Genomic DNA, 21,163 nt, shown 5'->3' on the forward strand with positions numbered 1-21,163 from the left:
GAGAGAAAAAAAAAAGGCAAACCATGAATACCTTTGCCAAGAAAACCCCAAATGAAGCTACAGAGCCAAACCTGACTGAAAACAACTAAGCTACAAAAGGGATTCTAAAAGGTAAGGATAAGGAGACAGTGCATTTCAGGCATGATAGACAACTGTCCAAAAGCATAGACAGGAGATGAAATGTTTGAGGAGCAGCAAGGCAGCCAAATAGTGGTAAACCACAATAAAAAAAGAAGCAGCTAGGTAGCACCGTGGACTGAGTGCTAGGTCTGGATTCAAGAAGACCTGAATTCAAATATGGCCTCCAATATTTACTAGCTATTACACCTTGGCAAGTCATTTAACTTGTCTGCCTCAATTTCCTTATCCATAAAATAAAGATAATAATTTAGGCCCTACCTCTCCAGGATTGCTGAAAGAATCAAATAAGGAACTATTTGTGAAGTGGGTTAGCATAGCATCTAGAACATGGTACATACCATATGAATGTTAGCTATTATTACTATTGTTAGAAAATAAGTCTTGAGAGATGGACTAGAACCAGGTTGTGATGGTCTTTACATGCCATCGCAGTTTGGATCTGATCCTAGAGGTGAGAGAACTGCTAAAGTTTATTTACTAGGGGAGCGACATGGATAGATAGACCTGTGCTTTGGAAATGTCATTTTGAATGAAGAGGGGATAGACTTCAGGTAGAGCCTGAATTATGGAAGTGGCTGTGTGAGTAGAGAAGGGAATTAGATAGAAAAGACAAAGATGTGGTAACTGACCTGACATGGGATGAGAGTGAAGAGAGACTTTAAAATTCTGATATGTACAAGCATTTTTAAATTTTAAAATATTATAAAAATTAAACACATCAACATTAGGGAAGGCTTGCACCTGAAATCGATGGGAAATTCCCCCCAAACAATTAGATTTAGTAATCATTTAATAAGTCTATAATAGGGGGCAGCTAGGTAGCTCAGTGGATTGCGAGTCAGACCCAGACACTTCCTAGTACTTATTCCAAGATGGAAGGTAACGGTTTTTGTTTTTTTTTTTAAATAAGTCTATACTATATAAATCTTGAATTAGGAAGGGAAACACTGGGTTTGGGTACCACCCATCCTATTGTATCTCCTTCCATTCTTTAGAGTGATAGGCAAAATAAGAGTGAAATATCACAGACTGTGTCAAGCACAACTGAAGAATTAGTTGTCTGTCCAACTCTTGCTTTATACTTTTTTATTTCTCACAAGAGAGAGCTCATATGGAGCAATGTAACTAAAAATGAAGACGATGTAAAACAAGATCCATTCATTAAAAATAAGGTAGAATGAAATGCCAAGTTCAAGTAGAAGTATCCTTTTTTTTGACTGTCTAAAGTGACAATCTGTAAGAAAGTACAAAAGGTCTACTTTATCAAGCACTGTGTATACTTCTATAAAAAATGCTATAATTACAAATTATAAATTAAGAACCTTTAAATCACTGTAAGCCCCAAAGTAAGCAAAAATAATGTCTGACAGTAACATCCCTTGAGATGTGAGAAAGGGATAGAGAATTAGGCCAGGTACCATCCCAGAACTGAAAAGGAGGGAAATATCAATAAAAAATAAAAAATTTGGTAAGAAGTATCTATAAACCCACTCTTTCACTACTCAGATTACATCTCCTAGCTATGCTGTCCCATAATTCCTTTCTTGTTCATCTAGCCTCTCAATGATACCAAATGCACCACTCAGGCCTTTTATGGGCTTTGTGCCTCTCATTCTTAATATATGATCAGTCTACCTTCCTTTCTAATCATACAGTTCTTCATTAATTTTTTTCATCTCTTTCAATACTAAATCTGTGATCTTACAATCTTATCTTTTAGAATTTCTAAGAAAGGTAGCTACTAAACTACATTTCCCTTTTTCTCTTTTCAGCAAAATCTTCTTATGCTACTACTCTATAACATCAGCATCATTACAAGGGATCTGACCAGTCAAGTTATATGTATATGTAAGTCTTCATTTGACTTCACTTTGTAAGCATGAATAAATAAAATAACCAAACTATTGAAGGAACTATATAGTAATGTGGAATTCCACTGTAAATAGTTAAAACTCCATACTGGAAGGAAGTTTTTTTTCAATTATTAAATCTTTCCTATCAGTACAAACCCCAGTGGACTATTTTTTTTAAGCAAACCTGTTTTAAAACTTGATCAAAAATTAGTAATATTGTCTTTCTAAGAGATAAGCAACCACTAACTTTAGAGTTGAAAAGGTTCTTGGAAATCATTTTTATTTATAGTGAAAAGTGAATTGCCGCCAAATATTTTGCTCCCACCATTCATTTTGCCCTCCATCTGTAAGACTACCTTAGAGATGAAAGGTAAAGTGATTGAGAGAAAAAATTAAATTTTGGTAAATACAATATCAATTTTTCACAAAAATATATTTAAACGAAAGAGGAACACTGCAAAACATGCCAAGAAAAAGATATATGAAATTCTTTAAAGAATATACAGGGCAGTATTTGCTTTAATGACTAAAAAAGAAGCTGACATGAAAGCAGTACTAAAAATCATAACGAATATATGTCCATATACTGCTATAATAAAATGTGTATTACATCGACTAAAGATGCTTCTTAACAAAAATAGAAAGTTGGACAATCTCCAAAAGATCTAAGAAGGGCAAAATAACACATAAAAGCTTCTGATATTATAGATGCTATGTTCAACAAGACAAGACAGGATATAAAAAACAAATGTGCAAATAAATAAATAGTAAAATTAAGGGGTAAAATACTGTTTAAAGCAGAAAGATCGAAAAAAAAAATGCAATAGCTCTTGACATCTAAGAATATCTTCCAAAGAGATCAAAGAAGAAAAAATTCTAAGTATACAAAAATATCAAAAGTAATATCAGCTGTAATACAATTGCCACTGCCCCCACCCCCCGTATAATCCTGCTTAGTCTCCAGAAAATTCTGGAAGACTATAAAAGAGAGAAAACTATGGTGTTATATGTTCAGGTCAACACAAAACAACAGGTCAGGGAGTAGCTATCAAGAAAATTAAGAGATTGAGAGAAGGGTTCCATTAACTTAGATTCTGAAAATTTCTCTGACCAAAGAACTTTGACATCCTATTAACATCATCCTATTAACATCCAAGACTAATAGATGCTAGAGTATAGCAGCTCACTTTTTAATGACTTGGGAGAACCTCTAATAATGAAATGTAGGCAGAAATCAAATCATTCCAGGATTATAAGAATGTATTCTCCAAGTGTAAACCAGGAAGCCTGATTCTACATATAAAAGGTTTATATGAACAGCATAGATTTCTACCCTATAAAGTTGATCTATTGCTAAACAAATTTCTGGCAAAATGGCAACAAACCATCCATATTTTAGGAAGCCATAGTTTTCCAAGCAAAGTTTCCAAAAGTTTTGTATCAAGGATGAATAGTCCAGAGGTAGCTAAGTGGCTCAGTGGACTGAGAATCAGGCCTAGAGATGGGAAGTTCTGGATTCAAATTTGACCCCAGACACTTCCTAGTTGTGTGATCCTAGACAAGTCCATTGCCTAGACCTTACCACTCATCTGCCTCGAAACCAATACACAAGTATTGATTCTAAGATGGAAGGTAATGGTTTTTTTTTTTTAAATAATACTCTTTTACTGTCAAAAACAAAACAATTCTGTCAACTTGTCTTTATGTGTATTTTACTTATTGTAAACTAAAACTGTCCTGTTATTCAAAGGTATTACTTAAAAAAATTTAATATCATTAGATAAATAATATTCTGTTATTCTGATTGTTTTGTTTTAAAATAATACAAATATATATATAAATATATCTAATTACATAAACATCAACATATAACTATACAGATATGTGTGCATTGAGAAAAAGTCAGAGAAAAGGCATTTTTTATTGTCATCAAGAACAGGAAACAAAGTAGGTACCCATCAATTGGGAAGATAGCTGAATAAATTATGGCATATGAATGCAATCTTGAGGGCTCAAAGTCTCATATGGGAAGACAAGAATTCTTGCACCTAATGCTGCCACAAGGCTTCTAGCTTTCTCCAAAGTATACAATATCCACCACTACCCCTCTCCCTCACCTCCTGACCAAGTTTCCATAATCTAACTACTCCTGTCTATTCTGCAATAGGCCTCCTGAGGTCTCAGAAGTCATAATCTAACTGAAAAATCTGATTTTCAATCCCACTTCTGATTTGTAATGCCTATAAGGACCTTAGGCAAATCAGTTTCCTTGGCTATAAAATGTGGAGATTAAGCAAGATGACCATTCAAATTCTCCCAGCTCTAAATCAATGATTGGATGGTTAACTTGCTTAAGACTGGACCTCAAGGGACATCCTTCAATAGCCTACTACATGCCTCTTCTTAATGTATCTCTGTCTAAACTCACTCCTTAATGGTTAGCATCCACCCATCCAAAATACTGGCCCCCATCCCAGTGATTCTGAAATCTCAGCTGGCAATGTACAAACACAGTTCCTATGCCCAACTGGTTATTCCTTTACTCCCTGACATCTGCTTTAATTATGCCACTTGGAAAGTTTATCCATAATTAACAAACTCCCTTTCTCACTCCTTCTATTCTCTAGCCCTCACTGAGACCTAGCTCTGTCCTGATAACAATGTTCTGCTTGCCACCAGCTGCAGTACTTGTTATACACTTAGAGACAGCCTCAATGGTTACAGACTCACACCACTCTCAGACTCTCCCTCTTCTACTTTTATTGAGCAACTTCTCCTTTGAAGCTCACCAATATCCAAACTTCACCAAATCCAGGCCTTCCACTGTTACATTTTTAGCCACAAAACAATGTTCTTCCTCAACTGAGTTCAGAACCTAGTTCTCATTCTCTCTCCCTACTCATATCTTGTCCTAATACTAGAGAATTTTAACATGCATAGTGATATTCCCTCAAATGCCCTAACTTCCCTGTTACTTGGTTTATTTAAGGAACTATGAGCTACTCCTCTACTATACCAAAATTACAGATGATAATACCCTTTATAGAACATGTTCTACTTCAAGGTTCATAAACTCTAAAATTCCTGTCATTTACCATTCTGTTTTTCTCCATGATTCCATGTGTTCTCTTATGACCTTTAACACTGCTCTTTACAGTTATTATGACCTCCATACCTTCTGCCACTCTATTCATTCCCAAGCCAACACCCTTGCTCTGGCTAAACTTCTCTTTGATTCAACTCCCTAGTAAACCAATTCAATACTATATCTTCTCCTCTTGAATTTTTTTATTTTATCATTTTTAGTCATATCTAACTCTTCATGAACCCATTTTGAGATTTTCTGACAAAGATATTAGAGTATCATTTCCTTCTCCAGCCCATTTGACAGATGAGGAAACTAAGGCAAACCAGGTTGGGTGACTTGCCCAGGATCATGGGCCTAATACATATCAGAGACTACATTTGAACTCAAGTCTTCCTGACTCCACACCTAACACTATATACTATGCCACTTAGCTGCTTTGCTTCCAAATTCCCTTTCCCCATGGAAAGGGGATCTTAGCAGATCCCATCTTGCCAAACTCTAATCCGACCATCTGTCTCCTTCATTCCAACTCATGTGCTGTGAAATGGAACTTGAAGATATCCAGGGCTGATTATTTTATGCTATCTAATCTCAATTAGGCACTTCAGTATAGCAAGAAAAACATTCTATTAGATGGCCCTCCCTTCATAAATCAACCCTTTTTTTAAAAAGATATACTGTAGAAAGCAAAAAGACATTCAGAAAATGCTACAGAAAAGCAATACCATATTGGGAGGAGGGGGGACCTAAAATTTGAAATATACTACTAAGAAGGTAAAGATAGATACATTTTTCAATGTGAAAATATATTGAAAGCACATTTCTGCTCCATATGTAGTCTTCTTTTTCCTTTTGTAGAAAAATATTAATGTTCCTTAATGTGTCAGATTCATAAAAAGGAATTTTTTTTTTAAAGCAGCAACCAATGATCTCCAAGTATCTAAAAGGATATTTTTGGTAAGCATACCTTCTGGATACAAATAAAGAAAATTAAAAATTCTAAAGTCATTATCTTTGTCAAATCATTTCACCTGAATCGGATGTCTTTTTCCCCAGACATTATTTACCAAATGGTCAAATAAAGTTAACTAATCTTTGCAAAGCAAAGAAGGCAAATTGAAAATTATCAAGAAATAGGAATGATTTTACCATCAACTTCTAGAGTACTCTCAATATCTTGGATCTAACATAAAAGGCTTACATATAAGTAAGGAAAGCACTGCAATGCCTAAGAAGAAGCACTTATTTTTCTTATTATTAATTTTATAATTATCATAAATTTAATTTTATATATATATGTGTGTTATTAATTATAATTAATAACAACATTTGAACGGTTCTTTCAAATTCTGGTAAATAAAAACATTTTTGAGTATTAGTTCAGATATGCAATATCTGACATTCTGCCAAGCATGTTCCTCCTATAATATTGGTAAGGTTTTAGTACAAGGCAGTCCTTTGACTATTTCATCAGTTTCTTCCATCTTCAGTATACATACAGAATCACAAAACAAAAATGTGAAAGAGCAGAGATATTGCCTTAGATCAGGTAAACAGTTTATAAAAATCATTGAAAAAGAGGGGGGGAAACATCACTAGGCAGGAACTACTGGTGAAAACAGTTCAATGAGACCAATTCAAAGCTTTGTAGTGAGTCTGGGGACTTATTTATTTCTTTTCTAAAAATGGAGGTCATGAAGCAAAATAAACAAATAAATAAATATTTGCTATTAATGCTAGTTTTTTCTATTCCCAATTTTTAAAAATTATTTTGCTCTGACAAAGAACACTTTACTGCTCAATCATTTATAGTTTAATTTTTATCTAAAATGTAAAAAAATCACAAAAATATTCATAGCTGCGCTCTTTGTGGTGGCAAAAAATTGGAAAATGAGGGGATGCCCTTCAATTGGGGAATGGCTGAACAAACTGTAGCATATGTTGGTGATGGAATAATATTGCGCTCAAAGGCACAATAAAGTGGAGGAATTCCATGGGAACTGGAACAACCTAAAGGAATTGATGCAGAGTGAAAGGAGCAGAACCAGGAAAACACTGTACACAGAGACTGATACACTGTGGTACAATCGAATGTAATGAACTTCTCCATTAGTGGCAATGCAGTGATCCAGAACAACTAGGAGGAATCTATGAGAAAAACCACTATCCACATGCAAAGGAAACACTATGGGAGTAAAAACACCGAAGGAAAACAACTGCTTGAATACATGGATCCAAGGGACATGGTTGGGGATTCAGACTAAATGAACATCCTAGTGCAAACATCAACAACATGGAAATAGGTTCTGATCAAGGACACAAACAATACCCAATGAAATTGCGTGTGGGCTGTGGGAAAGGTGGGTGGAGGGGAGGGAGGGAAATAATGTGATTATTGGAACCAAGGAATAATGTTCTAAATTGACTAAATAAACTAATTTTAAAAATAAAATAAAATAAAATAAAATGTAAAAAATACATGCTATTAAATTTTATTTTTCTATAAAAACTTTTCAATGTGATACAACAAAAATGAAAGTTTATAAATTAATCCAAGTTGAATATTCATAATGTTTTTATGTTTCAAAGAGAACAAATTAAATGAATCATTCATATTTCAATTTCTCCCTACTATTTTGGCATGGGAATGGTCTAAGGATAGGTGAAAGGAAAAAGAGACAAGGAAGATAGAAATTTTTTAATTCCCAGAAATTTAAAAGCATATAGTCAGAACAATAAAATGCATTATGCAGAAGGAATGGCTTCATCTTTTCTTGGGAGTTAGTGCCAACCAAACTAGAAAACGGAAATCCTATTTCTCTTAGAAGTGATAGTGAATTGCTCAAACTTCAATTGTTTTTAAAAAATAAACAATAGTATATACTGGACCAAAATTAACAAATCTAATTCTTGGTCTAATTATAAAAAATAAAATATATTATCTAAAATATTTCATTAACTCAGAAATAAGACTTGTTGTAGCTTAAATTTAGATCTGGCTAGTTACAATCACTTTTTCTGGAGTTTTAGCTAAAAAGTTCAGTATTCAGTATAGTTCAGTATTCTTTGGAGCCCAAATTCAAAGTCCTTACTTCTAACAGAGAAAGACCATCAGCCTTCTAAAAGAATATCTAACAAAAACATTCCTTAAGCCATTGTGGGGGGATGGACACAAAAGAATTCTTAGCATGAGACTAATTCATGCTAATTAAGTCAATTCTGCTTATTATTATAAATATTAGATATTATATTATAATAGAAATGGAAATCCAGTGATGGTGCCAAAGCTTATTATTAAAATATTTAAATAGTTGATAAATAACTTCATATAAAAATCCAGTAACAAAAAAAAGATGTGCATGCTGAAAAGTCAATGATTTCCTCACAATTTCCAACCAATTTTCCACTAATATAACCAAAATGTGCTGACAATTACTACAACATGTCATGTTAACCAACCTCCCTGGTCCCGCGCAATGAGCTCACAGAAGTCATGATGTGTACAGGCTGTATCCTTCGCTGTTTCCATTCTTGGTTTAAGATTTCTGTCCTTTCTAGAATCTTCTGCCGATTAGAATTAAACATACTCTTTAAAGAAATAGAGGGAAGAAGGGAATTTGTTAATTGCAAGTCATCAAGCAATATTCCTAAGTTGTCAATGAAATTAATTCTAAATAAATCAATTGTCTTGAATTTATATAGAAACATATATATAAATAAAACAACATGCTTAGTATTTTATAGTAGGAAAAAATGAACATTTCTGAAAAAATATTGACTAACATTTTCCCTGTTATATAGAAAGGCAAACTGATTTTTAGAAATAAACAAAAACAAGGAAGTCCCACATTTATATAGGGAAGTGCAAATTCTTGGTATATACTTACAGTAAAAATATTATTTATTTCAAATATGGTTATATAACTGCCAAAATATAACCACTATTTATATGATTAAATTTACATTTGCTTTATCATAGCATGACCTTAGCTAAAAATGTAGCATTTCAAATGAAAGCTTTTCATATTTCTGCCAAGTCAAAATTGTTAACATTTAAATGTGTAAAACAAGTTAGACATGTAAAATGTATGCTTTAAAACACAAAGATTTCCTTTTAAACAGTAGCACACACACACACAAGGAAATCCTACATGTATTTGGAAAATATGTCTGGAAGTCCAGTCAGTCAATAAACATTTATTATAGCCTACTACATAAATAGGAAATATTTAAATACCTAAAGGGGAAATAATAACTAAAAGACAGATGGTACTAGAATCTTTCTCGTTTCCTGTTTATTCTATACATATACAGATTATTTGTACAGATTTATTTGCTGGTTGTCTCTCCCATTGTAAACTCCTGGACAGCAGAAACTCACTATCTTTTGCTTCTTTTGATATCCCTAGTACTTAGTACAGTACCTGGCATACAGTAGACATTTAATAAATGTTTACTGGCTATTAGTTGTCTGACTAGAATTAAAAGGGGTTGCAAGTGGATTTCCTGTAGAAAGTAGGATTTGTTAGAATTTAAAACCATGGAAGACAAAAGGTAGAGATGAGTAAGGAGAGCATTCTAGGCATGGGCAACAGAGCCAGAGAAAATATCCAGAGTTGAGAACTGAAGTTTCCTAAATTGAACAGCAAGGAAACCAATATCTCTATATCCAAGAAATCTGAAAGGCAATTAAAGATCCAAGACTGGAAGTCAGCAGAAGCTAGAATAAGATTAGTAGATTCAAGAACCAGCATCATAAAAATGGTAATTAAATCCACAGGGAGATATGAGATCACCAAGTGAAGTAGTAATATAAAGAGAGAAGAGGGTCCAGGACAAACCCTGAAGGATACATAAAGTTAGAGGACATCACATGGATGAGGATTCAGCAAAGGAGCCAAAGAAGTGGTCAGAAAGGTTAAGAGAACCAAAGGTAGTTCTGGCATCTCAAAAAATGAGAAGAAAGTATCAAGAAGAAGAGAGTGACCAATAGTGTCAAAAGCTGCAAAGAGGTGAGGAATGAGGGTTGAGAAAGAGATTACTGATAGTTCTGGAGAGAACAGTTTCAATTAGTATGATGAGGTCAGAAGCTGAATTGTAAGGGGTTATGAAGAGAGTAAGAGCAGAGGTGCCTATTGTAGACTATCTTTTCAAGGAATTTAGCTATAGCGAACAGAAGAGATATAATAGTTAATATGGGTCGAAGGATTGAATGAGTTTTTTGAGGATGGGGAAGACATGGGCATGTTTGCAGGCTTAAGGAAGAAGCCAGTTGACAGGAAAAATTGAAGATTACTGGAGGAAAGAAAATGGAACAAGATTATTTATGCAGGTAGAAAGGTTAGTCAAGTTAAGGAATAAGGCCACTTCTTCATGTGAGACAGGTAAAAGAGGAGTTAATAACAGAAGGCATATAGTGAAACACAATGATGAAGAAAAGGAGCAATGGAGTTCAAAGCTAATGGCCTCAATGTTTTTCTATAAAACATGAGGCAAGAGTGAAGAGTGGGGAAGTCAAGGGAGATCAGAGAAGTGATGGACAGTTTTAGAAGAGCAGCTTTGGAAAATGGGATAGTTAAGTTGTAAAGGAAGATATAATAGGATCATCTAGGATTTGAGGAAGACTCAGAAGAATAGTTTTTATTAACCTAATCAAGGAAATGAACTCCCTAAAAACTAAAATAGATCAAACAGAAATCAATGATTTAGTAAGAGAAATACTAGAACAAAATCAAAAGATTTGGAGAAAAAAAAAAGATTATCAGATATCAAAAACTAAGAACCTGGAAACAGGACAAGGAGAAGTAACTTAAGAATCACTGAACTTACTGAAAAGTATTTTTTTAAATGGACACTGTATTCCAAGAAATCATAAATGAAAACTGTCCAAATCTATTTTTTAAAAAAAAGAGCAAACTGAAGCTAGAAATAATTTGATTCCAAAAGTCTCATCAGTGTCACGAACAAAATCCCAAGCTCTTGCATCAAGAAAAAATACTGTAAGTCTTAAAAAAGAAGAGTGAATTCAAGTACCAAAGGAATTACAATCCAAACCTGGCAACTCTTACTATGAAACAAGAAATCTTAGAATACAAAGTTCCAAAAGGTAAATGGGATAGCTAATAACCAAGAAAGAATTAACCCACAAAACCTGAGTATAATCCTATAGGTGGACCTTTAACGGAAGAGAGGCCTTTCAATCATTTCTGAAGAACAGATCAGAGCCAACTAGCAATTTTGAAATACAAAAACAAAAATTTGCAGAAAATTAGAAAGGTAAATTCACTTGGGCAATTGGAAACAGCGCTATAATGATAGGTTGCTAGCTTTCTAATAACAGGGGAAGAAATATACAAGTAACCCTTAAGAAACTAATATCTTTATAAAGAGCTTTAGAGGAACTAGTGGTGGATAAAGTTCTATTTTGAGGGTTTTAAGAGGGGAAAGAAAATAGAGAATAATAAAAGGAATAATACATTCATGAAGAAAGGAGAAACTAGGAAATGAAACTTCTCATAACTGGTTTATTTGTGAAAATATATAAATATGGAGGGCCAATGGGCATCAGATGAGCCTCATTCATCTGAAACAAAGAATTAGACACACATAAACAATTTGGTGCAGAAAAATATCAAATTTAACAGGAAAACAAGAGAGAATTGGGGGTGTGGGTTTTTAGAGGAATAATAACACTGGTGATGGAACAGCCAAAAGAAAAACAAAAGAAAAAAGCCAAAAGAAAAACTCATCCTGAAGGATGATTAAAAAGTGAAAAAGAAAAAACTAGAAACTAAGGAGTGCTTTATAAATTGCTCTTAAACAACTAAGGAATAGCACCACAAATTAGGATATATAATGAAATACTATTGTGCTGCAATGACATAAGAAATTTCAGAGAACACTGATTGATATAAAGTGACCCCAAGTGAAACATGCAGAATCAAGAACAATTTATACAAAGACAGTATTATGAAGAAAAGTGACTTGATAATTTTGATCATTAATGCAATGATCAACAATGTGTCCAGAGGACCTATCATGAAGTATGTTACATGTGGTCACTATGTGGTTTCATTTGTTGACTTTGTTACAAGAGATTTTTTTCCCTTCTCTTATTTTTTCATTGGAGTATTTGAAATGAGAAAAGATGGGTTAGCAATAAATTATACCTCTGACTCACCCACTCCTCAAAAGGTCACTAAAATAATTTTTTTAAACACACAAAAAAGTTCAGAAGGAAACAGTAAATGGCTTTGAAAGTAGTATGTAGAATCTATTTTTTTTTTAGTTAAATGATATGAAATAAAGGTTCAATGTTTCATATACAAACAGCTTTCTTATGTTTGGTTCTGCACATATAAATGCTCTTTTTGGTGTTTAAGTTCAAAATAATTATGTTTTTTAAAAAAAGATAAATCCATACCTTTACTTCATCAGCTCGTCTGAACCTCTTGAGCTGCCTCAGTCTCATGTATTCAGATTTTACGCGCTTCCGCCAACAAACTGGTCCCTTCTCGGATTTCTTTCCAGTCTGGCCCATGATTGTCCTAAAAGCAATGGTTTCACACTAAAATAACTCATCTATGTAACCTAAACATAATCAGTTATATCTAATTCAACAATATTTCAAATAAGCAAATGAAAAACAATAAAGGGAAAGCTGTTTAACTATATTGTCATTTGCAAAAATATACCCATTCTGTACAACTTTCAGAAAAAAAATTCATAAACCATAACTTTAAATAAACTTTGAATTTACAAGGGATCTAAAGCCCTAAAATAATCATTTTATTAAAATGTGACCAATGATTAAGCAGTCAAATGCATCATGTCATAAGCTAGCTTTGACCATTTTTAAAACCCTTTTTTATGCAAATACAAGATTTGGTTGCTGAATTGATTATTACACACATAAGAAATAATATAAAAATCATAATCTTCAAAGAGACTAACCAAAAATTAAATGAAGTAGGAAAATCACAAGCAACAAAAATAGAAAAAGAAAGTTTAATCTATGTAAAGTCTACTTATAGTGCAAATTATACAGACAGTTCTTATCTCTTTTCCACTTAACATTACCTAATCATCTCCCTTTTCTTCCTACCTTTACCAAATTCCCAAAACTTGTTTGATCAGATGAAGGAATAGTGCATGTTATATCACCTAACAGCAATTTCCATCAAAATCCATTTTAATCACTTAACACACTTTCCAACATATTTGGATCAACTCACAGCTCCCCCAACTTATTATTATTAGTGTCCTTTGTCTTTCCAAAATCCCATTCCACATATATTATTCCTTTACTTCAGGGGTTCTTAACCCTTTTTGGTGTCATAGATGCCTTTGATAATTTTTGTTATTTTTGCTGAGTATAAGGTAACCTCAGTTATTTTGCTTTGCAATTTCTGATTATTAATAACTTAGAGCAAGTTTTCACATGGTTGTTAACTGAAACTATTCTAAGAATTGTTTATTCATAACCTTTAACCAACTCTTCCACCAGGGAATGACTTCTAGTCTCATATATTTTTGTTAATTCCTTTTATCAATCAGTCAAACATTTATTAAGGACTGCTCTATATACCAGACACTGAGCTAATGCCTGGGAATAAAAAGAAGCAGTCCCTGTCCTCCAAGAACAACATCCTTATGAGAGAAACATAGGTAAATCAACATACAAGATGAATACAAGGGAAAAAGCAAGATAACCTGAAAGGGGCTGGCTGTAGCAACTGAAACATCAAGAATGGCCTTCTGGAAGAGATATTATTTGAACAGAACCTTAAAAAGAAGCCAAGAATTCTAAGAATTGAAGGTTCAAGGAAAGAGTCCTTACCAAGGCACAGAAGAGACGGGAATGTGTGAAGAAGAGCAAGTAGGTTAATATAAGGGAATCATAAAGAGGGAATAGAAGAAAGGAAATAGAAAGAAAAAAGATCAAAGAAGTGGGAAGGGGTCAGGCCATGAAGAACTTGAAATGCCAAACAAAGGATTTTATATTTGAGCTTGAAGGTAGATAACTAGCAAACCTTGAAGAGCTTTAGGATCTCTATACTCTGGCACTGAGTGGAGGATGGATTAGAATAGGAAGTGCCTAGAGTCAAGAAGACCAATTAGAAGAATCTAGGAAAGAGGTGATAAGGGCCAGAATTGGGATGGTAGCTTTGTGAAATTGTTATAGGGAAAGAAATAATAAGATCTGGTGAGAGATGAGATTTATAGGGTAAATGAGAGAAGCTGAAAATAATCCTGAAGGGGCAGCTGGGTAGCTCAGTGGATTGAGAAACAGGTCCTAGGTTCAAATCTGGCCTCAGACACTCCCTAGCTGTGTGACCCTTCTGTCTTAGAACCAATGTTGGTTCTAAGACAAAAGGGAAAAGTTTAAAAAATCAAAATCAAAATGAAAAAAATGAAAATAATACTGAGGTTGCAGGCATGAGTGACTGGTAAAAAGATGAAAGAAATAGAGAACTTCGAGTGAGGGGAGACTACAAGGAGAATAAGCAGATTCTTTTGGTTAGGTAGAGGATTAGAGAAAAAGTAAGATTATGACAGTTATGCTTTTGTTGAATTTGGCCTTAATCTTATTTAATATATAATCCAGTTACTACTTGAGGTTTCAAATGATAGCATACGCAGAACAGTATTGTGAATAGAGCATTACATTTGAAAATCCTTTCTCTTAATATTTACTAGTTGTGTTTCAAGGCAAATAACTTAACCTTTCTATGCCTCAACTAACTCATCAGTAAAATGGGGATAATATTCATACCGACTCATTGGGGCTATTATTATTAGGATCAAATGAGATAACAGATATCAAGAGTTTCACAAACTTTAAAGTGCACTATAATTGTAATACAGTTTATATTTTAATTTTCTTTTGTAGTAATGAAGTACTACTCTAAATATGACACCTTGATAAACAAATTCTTTCAGGATAAAAAAAAATTTTAATGGTTCTTGTCATTGAAAAAGCTTAAAAATGGCTCTTCAAACTTTGGATTCAGTTCACTTTCTGTTGAGAAGGCAGCAGTGATGGTGATTTAGTTATTATCTTTTAAATCCCAAAAAGCACTTTTAAAATCTGGGACCTAGCAAGAAAAAACTTTGGTAATACTGCTGAGCAGAACACTCATGAGATATGGAAGGAAGCAGTGCTCATAAGGTACTTCATACTCTAAAACATGACTCCATAGCTATTCAATTGTACCTCTGACATGTAAGGATAAAAAGTCATTGGATTTCTTATAATTTCCTCTAATTTGGTAATGATTTAAGACCAAGTATAAGTGGTGGGTAATAAGGGAGACACAGGAGGTAGCACATACCACAAAAATCAAAACCAGCAACTACCATCATCTCCCTTTAAATCCTGATGGAAACAGCACAGTACCCCTAAACCCAAAAGCTGTGGGAATATTAGTGTCTTTCTAAACCATTAGACCTGTTTTTCGCCCAGCCCCCATCACAGATAGTAGAAATCACTTTGAAGAAGAGGCCCTTCTTCCTTATTATCACCAGCAATAACTGCTCACCAATTGCCATCATCAAGCAGATAGGCACAGGGACCCTGGAAATATCTGTAGCCCTTCCAAACCCCTCTCCTTACTTATAGTCCACCATTCATGCTTCCATACCAGTCCTCATAGACATCACCCAGAATACATTATGCCAGAAGGTATAAAAAGCTTTATCCACATCTCAACAAATTCACCTGCTCACATTCTCACATTATGAACCAAGTGTAGCTGGATGACCAAAGCATTAGCTAAAATCAGTAATGCTCCCACTGTGAGATTTTTGTCCCTGTAATATTTTGCAATCACTGAGCTAAAATAACGTAAAAACTAGTCTTGAAAAAACAGCTTTAGTTACCAATACTTTGTGACTTGACCATCAAAAAACTAGAAGCATTAGATGGTTAATAGTTTCTAAAAGAGCTAGAATTTTGAGCCAAACAGATCAGCATTAGTTTTTATTTAAAACCCCTTCTGTGTTACTTCCCAATAAAAATGATAGGTGACCTAAGGATCTAAGACACTTTAAGCCAATTGTCATTTTTTCTTCCAAGAAATAAAAGCCCTAGAAAACATTTTCCAGAACAAGTTTGTTTCATTCACGTTAAAAAAAAAATGTTTTGACTGATGCATTCACCTTCTTCGATTTTCTCCAAAACATTTAGCTGCTGCATTTTCATCAGCACTGGCCACCTCTCGGGAAATTTTAACATATGCAATGGAACTCAATTTTTAAAGTGATTTAATTAACTAACCAATGCTGGTAGTAAATGTTTCTTCACTCTTTACTTCACTTCCATTTTCTTTCACTGCCTTAAATAAGCATGAAGCTTATGGCTGCTCTGCAAAGAGGAATGCATTTTTTATTACAATCTTCAATCTACACAGCTAAAGGATGCTCCATTTCTATCACTTACCACTTCAATTCCTTGTAGCTTTTTGCAAACCACCAAAAGCTGATGCAACTTTGTCTTTTTCTTTTGTTTCGCCTGCGTGTTTTATAATATTCTGTACCATAGATCCAGGTATTCCAACATCTTGTTCTATCTTAGGGTTGCTATGATCATGTCATACTGTTCAATTACATCATTTTTTGTTCTAATAACAAACCTCTTCTTTTTTGTGCTGGCAGTGTTTCCATCTGAAGTATTCTTCCTTTTTTCCATTTTGTTAAGGGCTTTTAAAAAAAAATTAACATGACTGTTGGTAATATAGTACACAGCAGCACATCACATCCACATGCAAGACGATAGGCAAGTGCAAACTGGCCATGGAGCAGCATATTAAAACCCTTGACTAGCTCTCACTAGAACTAAAGAATCTATAGGTCATCCTAGTTTTTCCACATTTTGTTGTACCTTCAGCAGGGTAGGGAGCTTCTGTTACGGAAACCTCCACCAATGTTTGGAAATTCAAATGTAATTTATATTCTTAAAGATATTTTGGGTAAGAGGGATGAGAGTTTTAAAGTGATTTACCAATCATAACATAATCACTATGTATCAGACAGAATCTGAACCTTGATCTAACTAGAAGGCTGGTCTCACTTATCTATTACATATGCAAGCTGCATCGCACCTCTCTAAGTTGTGTTGAGTTTTGGTTCATATTAAATGCAAACTGGCATTATTTGTAATTTGAATAAATTAAACTTCACATTATTTTAACTCACATTAATTTCAACCTCACTATGCCCCAAGAATGTAGTTGATATCAAAAACAGAGGAAAAGGATCCATATATACAAAAATATTTATAATAGTCCCACTTTTTCAAATAGAAAAGAAATAAAAACTAAGAGGATGTTCATCATCAGTTAAGGAATGACTGAATACAATATGGCATATAAATGTAATGAAATGAGACTTTGCCAAAGAAATAGAAAACACTTATACAAACTAATACTTATACAAACTGATACAAAGTAAAGGCACCAGAATTGTGAAAACAATTATATGTAACTACAACACTATGAAAACAAATAAATTGGAAGCCTTAAGATTTCTAGTCAATACAGTGGCCAACTATGATTCCAACAGGACTGATGACAATTAGCCACCTCCTGACAGAGAGGTCATAGTCTCAGAATGTAGAATAAGACATTTTTTGGATTTGGACAATGTAGAAATTTCTTTTGCCTGATCATCTATATTTTAAATGCATATGACTTTGTTTTTATTTTATTTTTCCAATGGGAGTAAGAAAAAAATTTAATTGCCTATTTTAAGCCTTTGTTCATTTTTTTGTTTATTCACTGTTATTTAAAATATTTCTCTTAAAATGTAAGATAAGAGATATTCAGAAAAACTTACTAAAAGTATGCTCAGGATTGTGCTTCATGGTTAATGTTTAATCTCACTGAATAATTTCATTTATATAATAAAAAATATAAACATTAGTAATTGAATTAAAAGTAAAAAAGCAAATCAAGTAAATTTTGCACATAAAACAAGGATACAAATTGTTGACAAAAAATTAAAATGAATTATTCAACTTAGAGAAAATATAAAAAGAATATACAATGGGAGGTGCCAACTGTCAGGACATCTGTAATAAATAGTGGGCCCAGACTTCTGGTGAGATCAAGGTTCAAATTCTACCCAACACATGGTAACTACACATCATGATGAGTAAATCACTTATAACCTCATCCCTCCTCCCAAAAATTTCTCTAAGACTATAATTTATAGATGAATTTCCAAACTGTATCACTGAAGGGCATTGTTTTCTATCCCAGAAACTCCCTACATTGATGAGGACAGGGTAAAAAGAGGTAAGGATAAGAATATGACCAGAAAAAGCTTTAAACCACAAGTTGCATTTGAGTTTTAAAAAGATATATTAAAAATAAGCAACAATTAAATTTTGGTCTATTTCTACCATTTCTCAATAAAACAGGTTAAAATGCTATCTTTTTTTTTTTTTAGATTACAGCTTGAGTAATATATTTTTTTCATTTTGGGCAAGCTAGTAAAAAGGCAAATTCTCAAAAAGATGTTTTATAAAAATCAGAAGTTACCTGATAGATGAATGAGAAATTAGTAAACTAAAGATATATACATATTCACTCATACCTGTACCTAGAAATAGAAATTAAAGGAAAAGAAGAGACAAGGAAATTTGACAAAGGCCAAGACTGGCCAACTCTCAGTCTCTCTCCTTTTACTACCATCTTTCCTACTGCCTATTGGACAGCTCCCAAACTCGGCATGTCCAAAAAAGACCAAATTAATTTTTTCCTTAAACCTTGTCTTTTTCCTACTTCCCTATTCCTTCATCCTTCCAATCACAGCCTGGGCAACAACTTTGTAGTCGTCCCCAATGCTTCCCTCCTCTGTATTCATACTCAATGAGATGCCAAGTCTGAGCAATTCATTTCCTCAACATCACTTCTGTCTGTCCCTTTTCTCCACTTACCAAACCTAACACTCTAGTTCAAGCCCTCAATACCTCTTACCTGGACTCCTGCAATAGTCTCCTAACTATTTCCCCAATTAGCCTTTTTTATTTAAAAATTAAAAAAAACATAACAGGAAACAAAGTAAATATCTTTTGACTGGGAAATGACAAAGAAAATGGTGACATGAATATAATCAAATATTATTGTGCTGTAAGAAACAATGAGCATGACAAATACAAAGAAATTTACATGAACTGATGAAAAATTAAGTTTTAAAAAGCCAGGAAAACAATTATACACAATGAATACAAGGTAAATGGCAAAAGTGACCACTACAAACACAAATATGTATTGCAAATTTCATAAACAAAGTTTGGCCCCAAAGAAAGAGAAAACAATTCCCTCTGTTCTTTTACAGAGGCCAAAAGCCTTGTATGTAGAACATAGTACACAACATCAGATTTTTTTCAATGCACTGGTCAATTATGCTCCTTTTTTTTCCCTCTCCTTCCTTTCTTTTTTTAGAGAAAATTATTTGTTATACATAAGAGACAGCTCTCAGGAAAGTAGAAGAGGGAAAGATTCAGGGGAAATCTAGAGAATGTAAAAATAAAAGATATCAATAATTTTTTAATAATCCCCCAGCCTTCAATCTCTCACCTCTACAAACTATCCTCTGGAGACATAGCTGCCAAAACTATGTTTCTACAGCATAGGTTTGACTATGTCCCTCACTCTATACTTGGAAAGTTTCAGTGGTGTCTTATTAACTCCAGAGTCAAATATGAATGCCCAGGCTTGGTTTTTAAAGTCAAATCTGACTTCTACATTACTTTTCTTCCCAGACTCTACACATTTCAGTAAAACCAGCATTCTTGCTGTTCTCCATACCTGATATTACTCCTGTCTCCTACCTGTGTAGAGACTTTCCCACAATACCTAGAGTGCATTCTCTTCTCTCCTCTATCTCATAGAATCCCTAACTTCCTTCTAAACCCAGGCAAGTCTTCTTCCTAGAGGAAGCCTTTCCTAAACCTCCAGTTAGTTATTAATGTCCTCTTCCTAGTAATTACTTTGTATTTATTTTCTGAGGTCAAGGAATATTTCTTTCTTTTTTTTTTTGGACTTAGATTCCCAATGACTAGCACATAGTAGGCACTTAATAAATGTTTGTTGAATGAAGAAATAAATCACCACCTAATCATGAAGTGAACCACCAAAGTAAACCTTTTCACTAGAATTATTACACTTCATTTTGAAGGTCTCCAAGTCATTATCTAAGCCTATGAAGCCATGAAGGGCAAGATCCTCAATTTAACAACATAGTTTCTTAGCAACATAGTCTCCCCAAAGTATAACATTATAATTGTCAGAGGATATTTGGTGAAAGACACTGGAAATTACCCTGCCTGACAATAAATGCTCTCAGCATGGATAAAGTCCTGGATTTGTAGTGAAGAAAAATTGGGTTCATATGCCCAGTCACTTACTAATGATGCTAGGAAAGTTACTGAGGCAATAGCTTTAATTTCCTTATCTATAAAAAACACATGATAATAATAGCACCAATCTCAAAGGGTTGTTATGAGGAAAAGAGACAATATATGTAAAGCACTCCCTAAACCTTAAAGCACTTTATAAATATTAGCTAGTACACTCTGTGGTCAAGCACTCACATCTTCTGGCAATGATGGCCCAGAAAATATTGCTTCTTTTTCTGCATAGTAGATGGTACTATACTTTGAGATTAATGCTATTCTGAAATTGGCTTTATTCTTCTTTAGAGTAAAACTAGGGTAACCTCCACTATTAAGGGCTGATGAAGAATATATTATATTTCTACTATCCATCAGACAATACTAAGAGCAAGGCACATATCTCACTCTTCAGGCACAGGCCTCAGAACATGGCACAACTCTTCTTTCTATCGTCCCTCTATTACTCCCAGGAAATGAAACTAATAGAAATATGGATGAATTACTAAAGGAATAACTTGGGAAGTTAATTGAAAACCCCTCTTTATAGAGATAGCACTAATTACTAATTGAGGTGGACAAGATGCTAACAATGAGAAGACAAACCAGTCCAATTCTTATGCCCCTCTTTTCTGTGATAAGGAGAAAATGGCTACAAAGAAAAAAAACAATACCTAACAGGCA

At 33.7% G+C, this 21,163-nt stretch overlaps 1 protein-coding gene across 14 annotated transcripts in view; it reads right to left on the minus strand.

Annotated features, from left to right (window-relative positions):
* EZH2 (enhancer of zeste 2 polycomb repressive complex 2 subunit) overlaps positions 1-21,163 on the minus strand; it is a 110,220-nt gene that overhangs the window by 45,961 nt on the left and 43,096 nt on the right. For 5 of the 14 annotated variants that reach the window (XM_056799847.1, XM_001363210.4, XM_016426215.2 and 2 more), the window contains 2 exons: positions 12,506-12,629; positions 8,542-8,670 (listed from right to left, as the gene is read on the minus strand). In XM_056799847.1, the coding sequence (XP_056655825.1) occupies positions 8,542-8,670; positions 12,506-12,622 (246 nt within the window). In that variant the 5' untranslated portion in view covers positions 12,623-12,629. Of the gene's footprint in view, positions 1-8,541; positions 8,671-12,505; positions 12,630-16,522; positions 16,783-21,163 lie in introns of all 14 variants that reach the window. The other 9 variants (XM_003342060.4, XM_003342059.4, XM_056799848.1 and 6 more) reach the window with 3 other exon arrangements.

Source organism: Monodelphis domestica, chromosome 5, assembly GCF_027887165.1.
Source record: "Monodelphis domestica isolate mMonDom1 chromosome 5, mMonDom1.pri, whole genome shotgun sequence".
Taxonomy (NCBI): Eukaryota; Metazoa; Chordata; class Mammalia; order Didelphimorphia; family Didelphidae; genus Monodelphis; species Monodelphis domestica.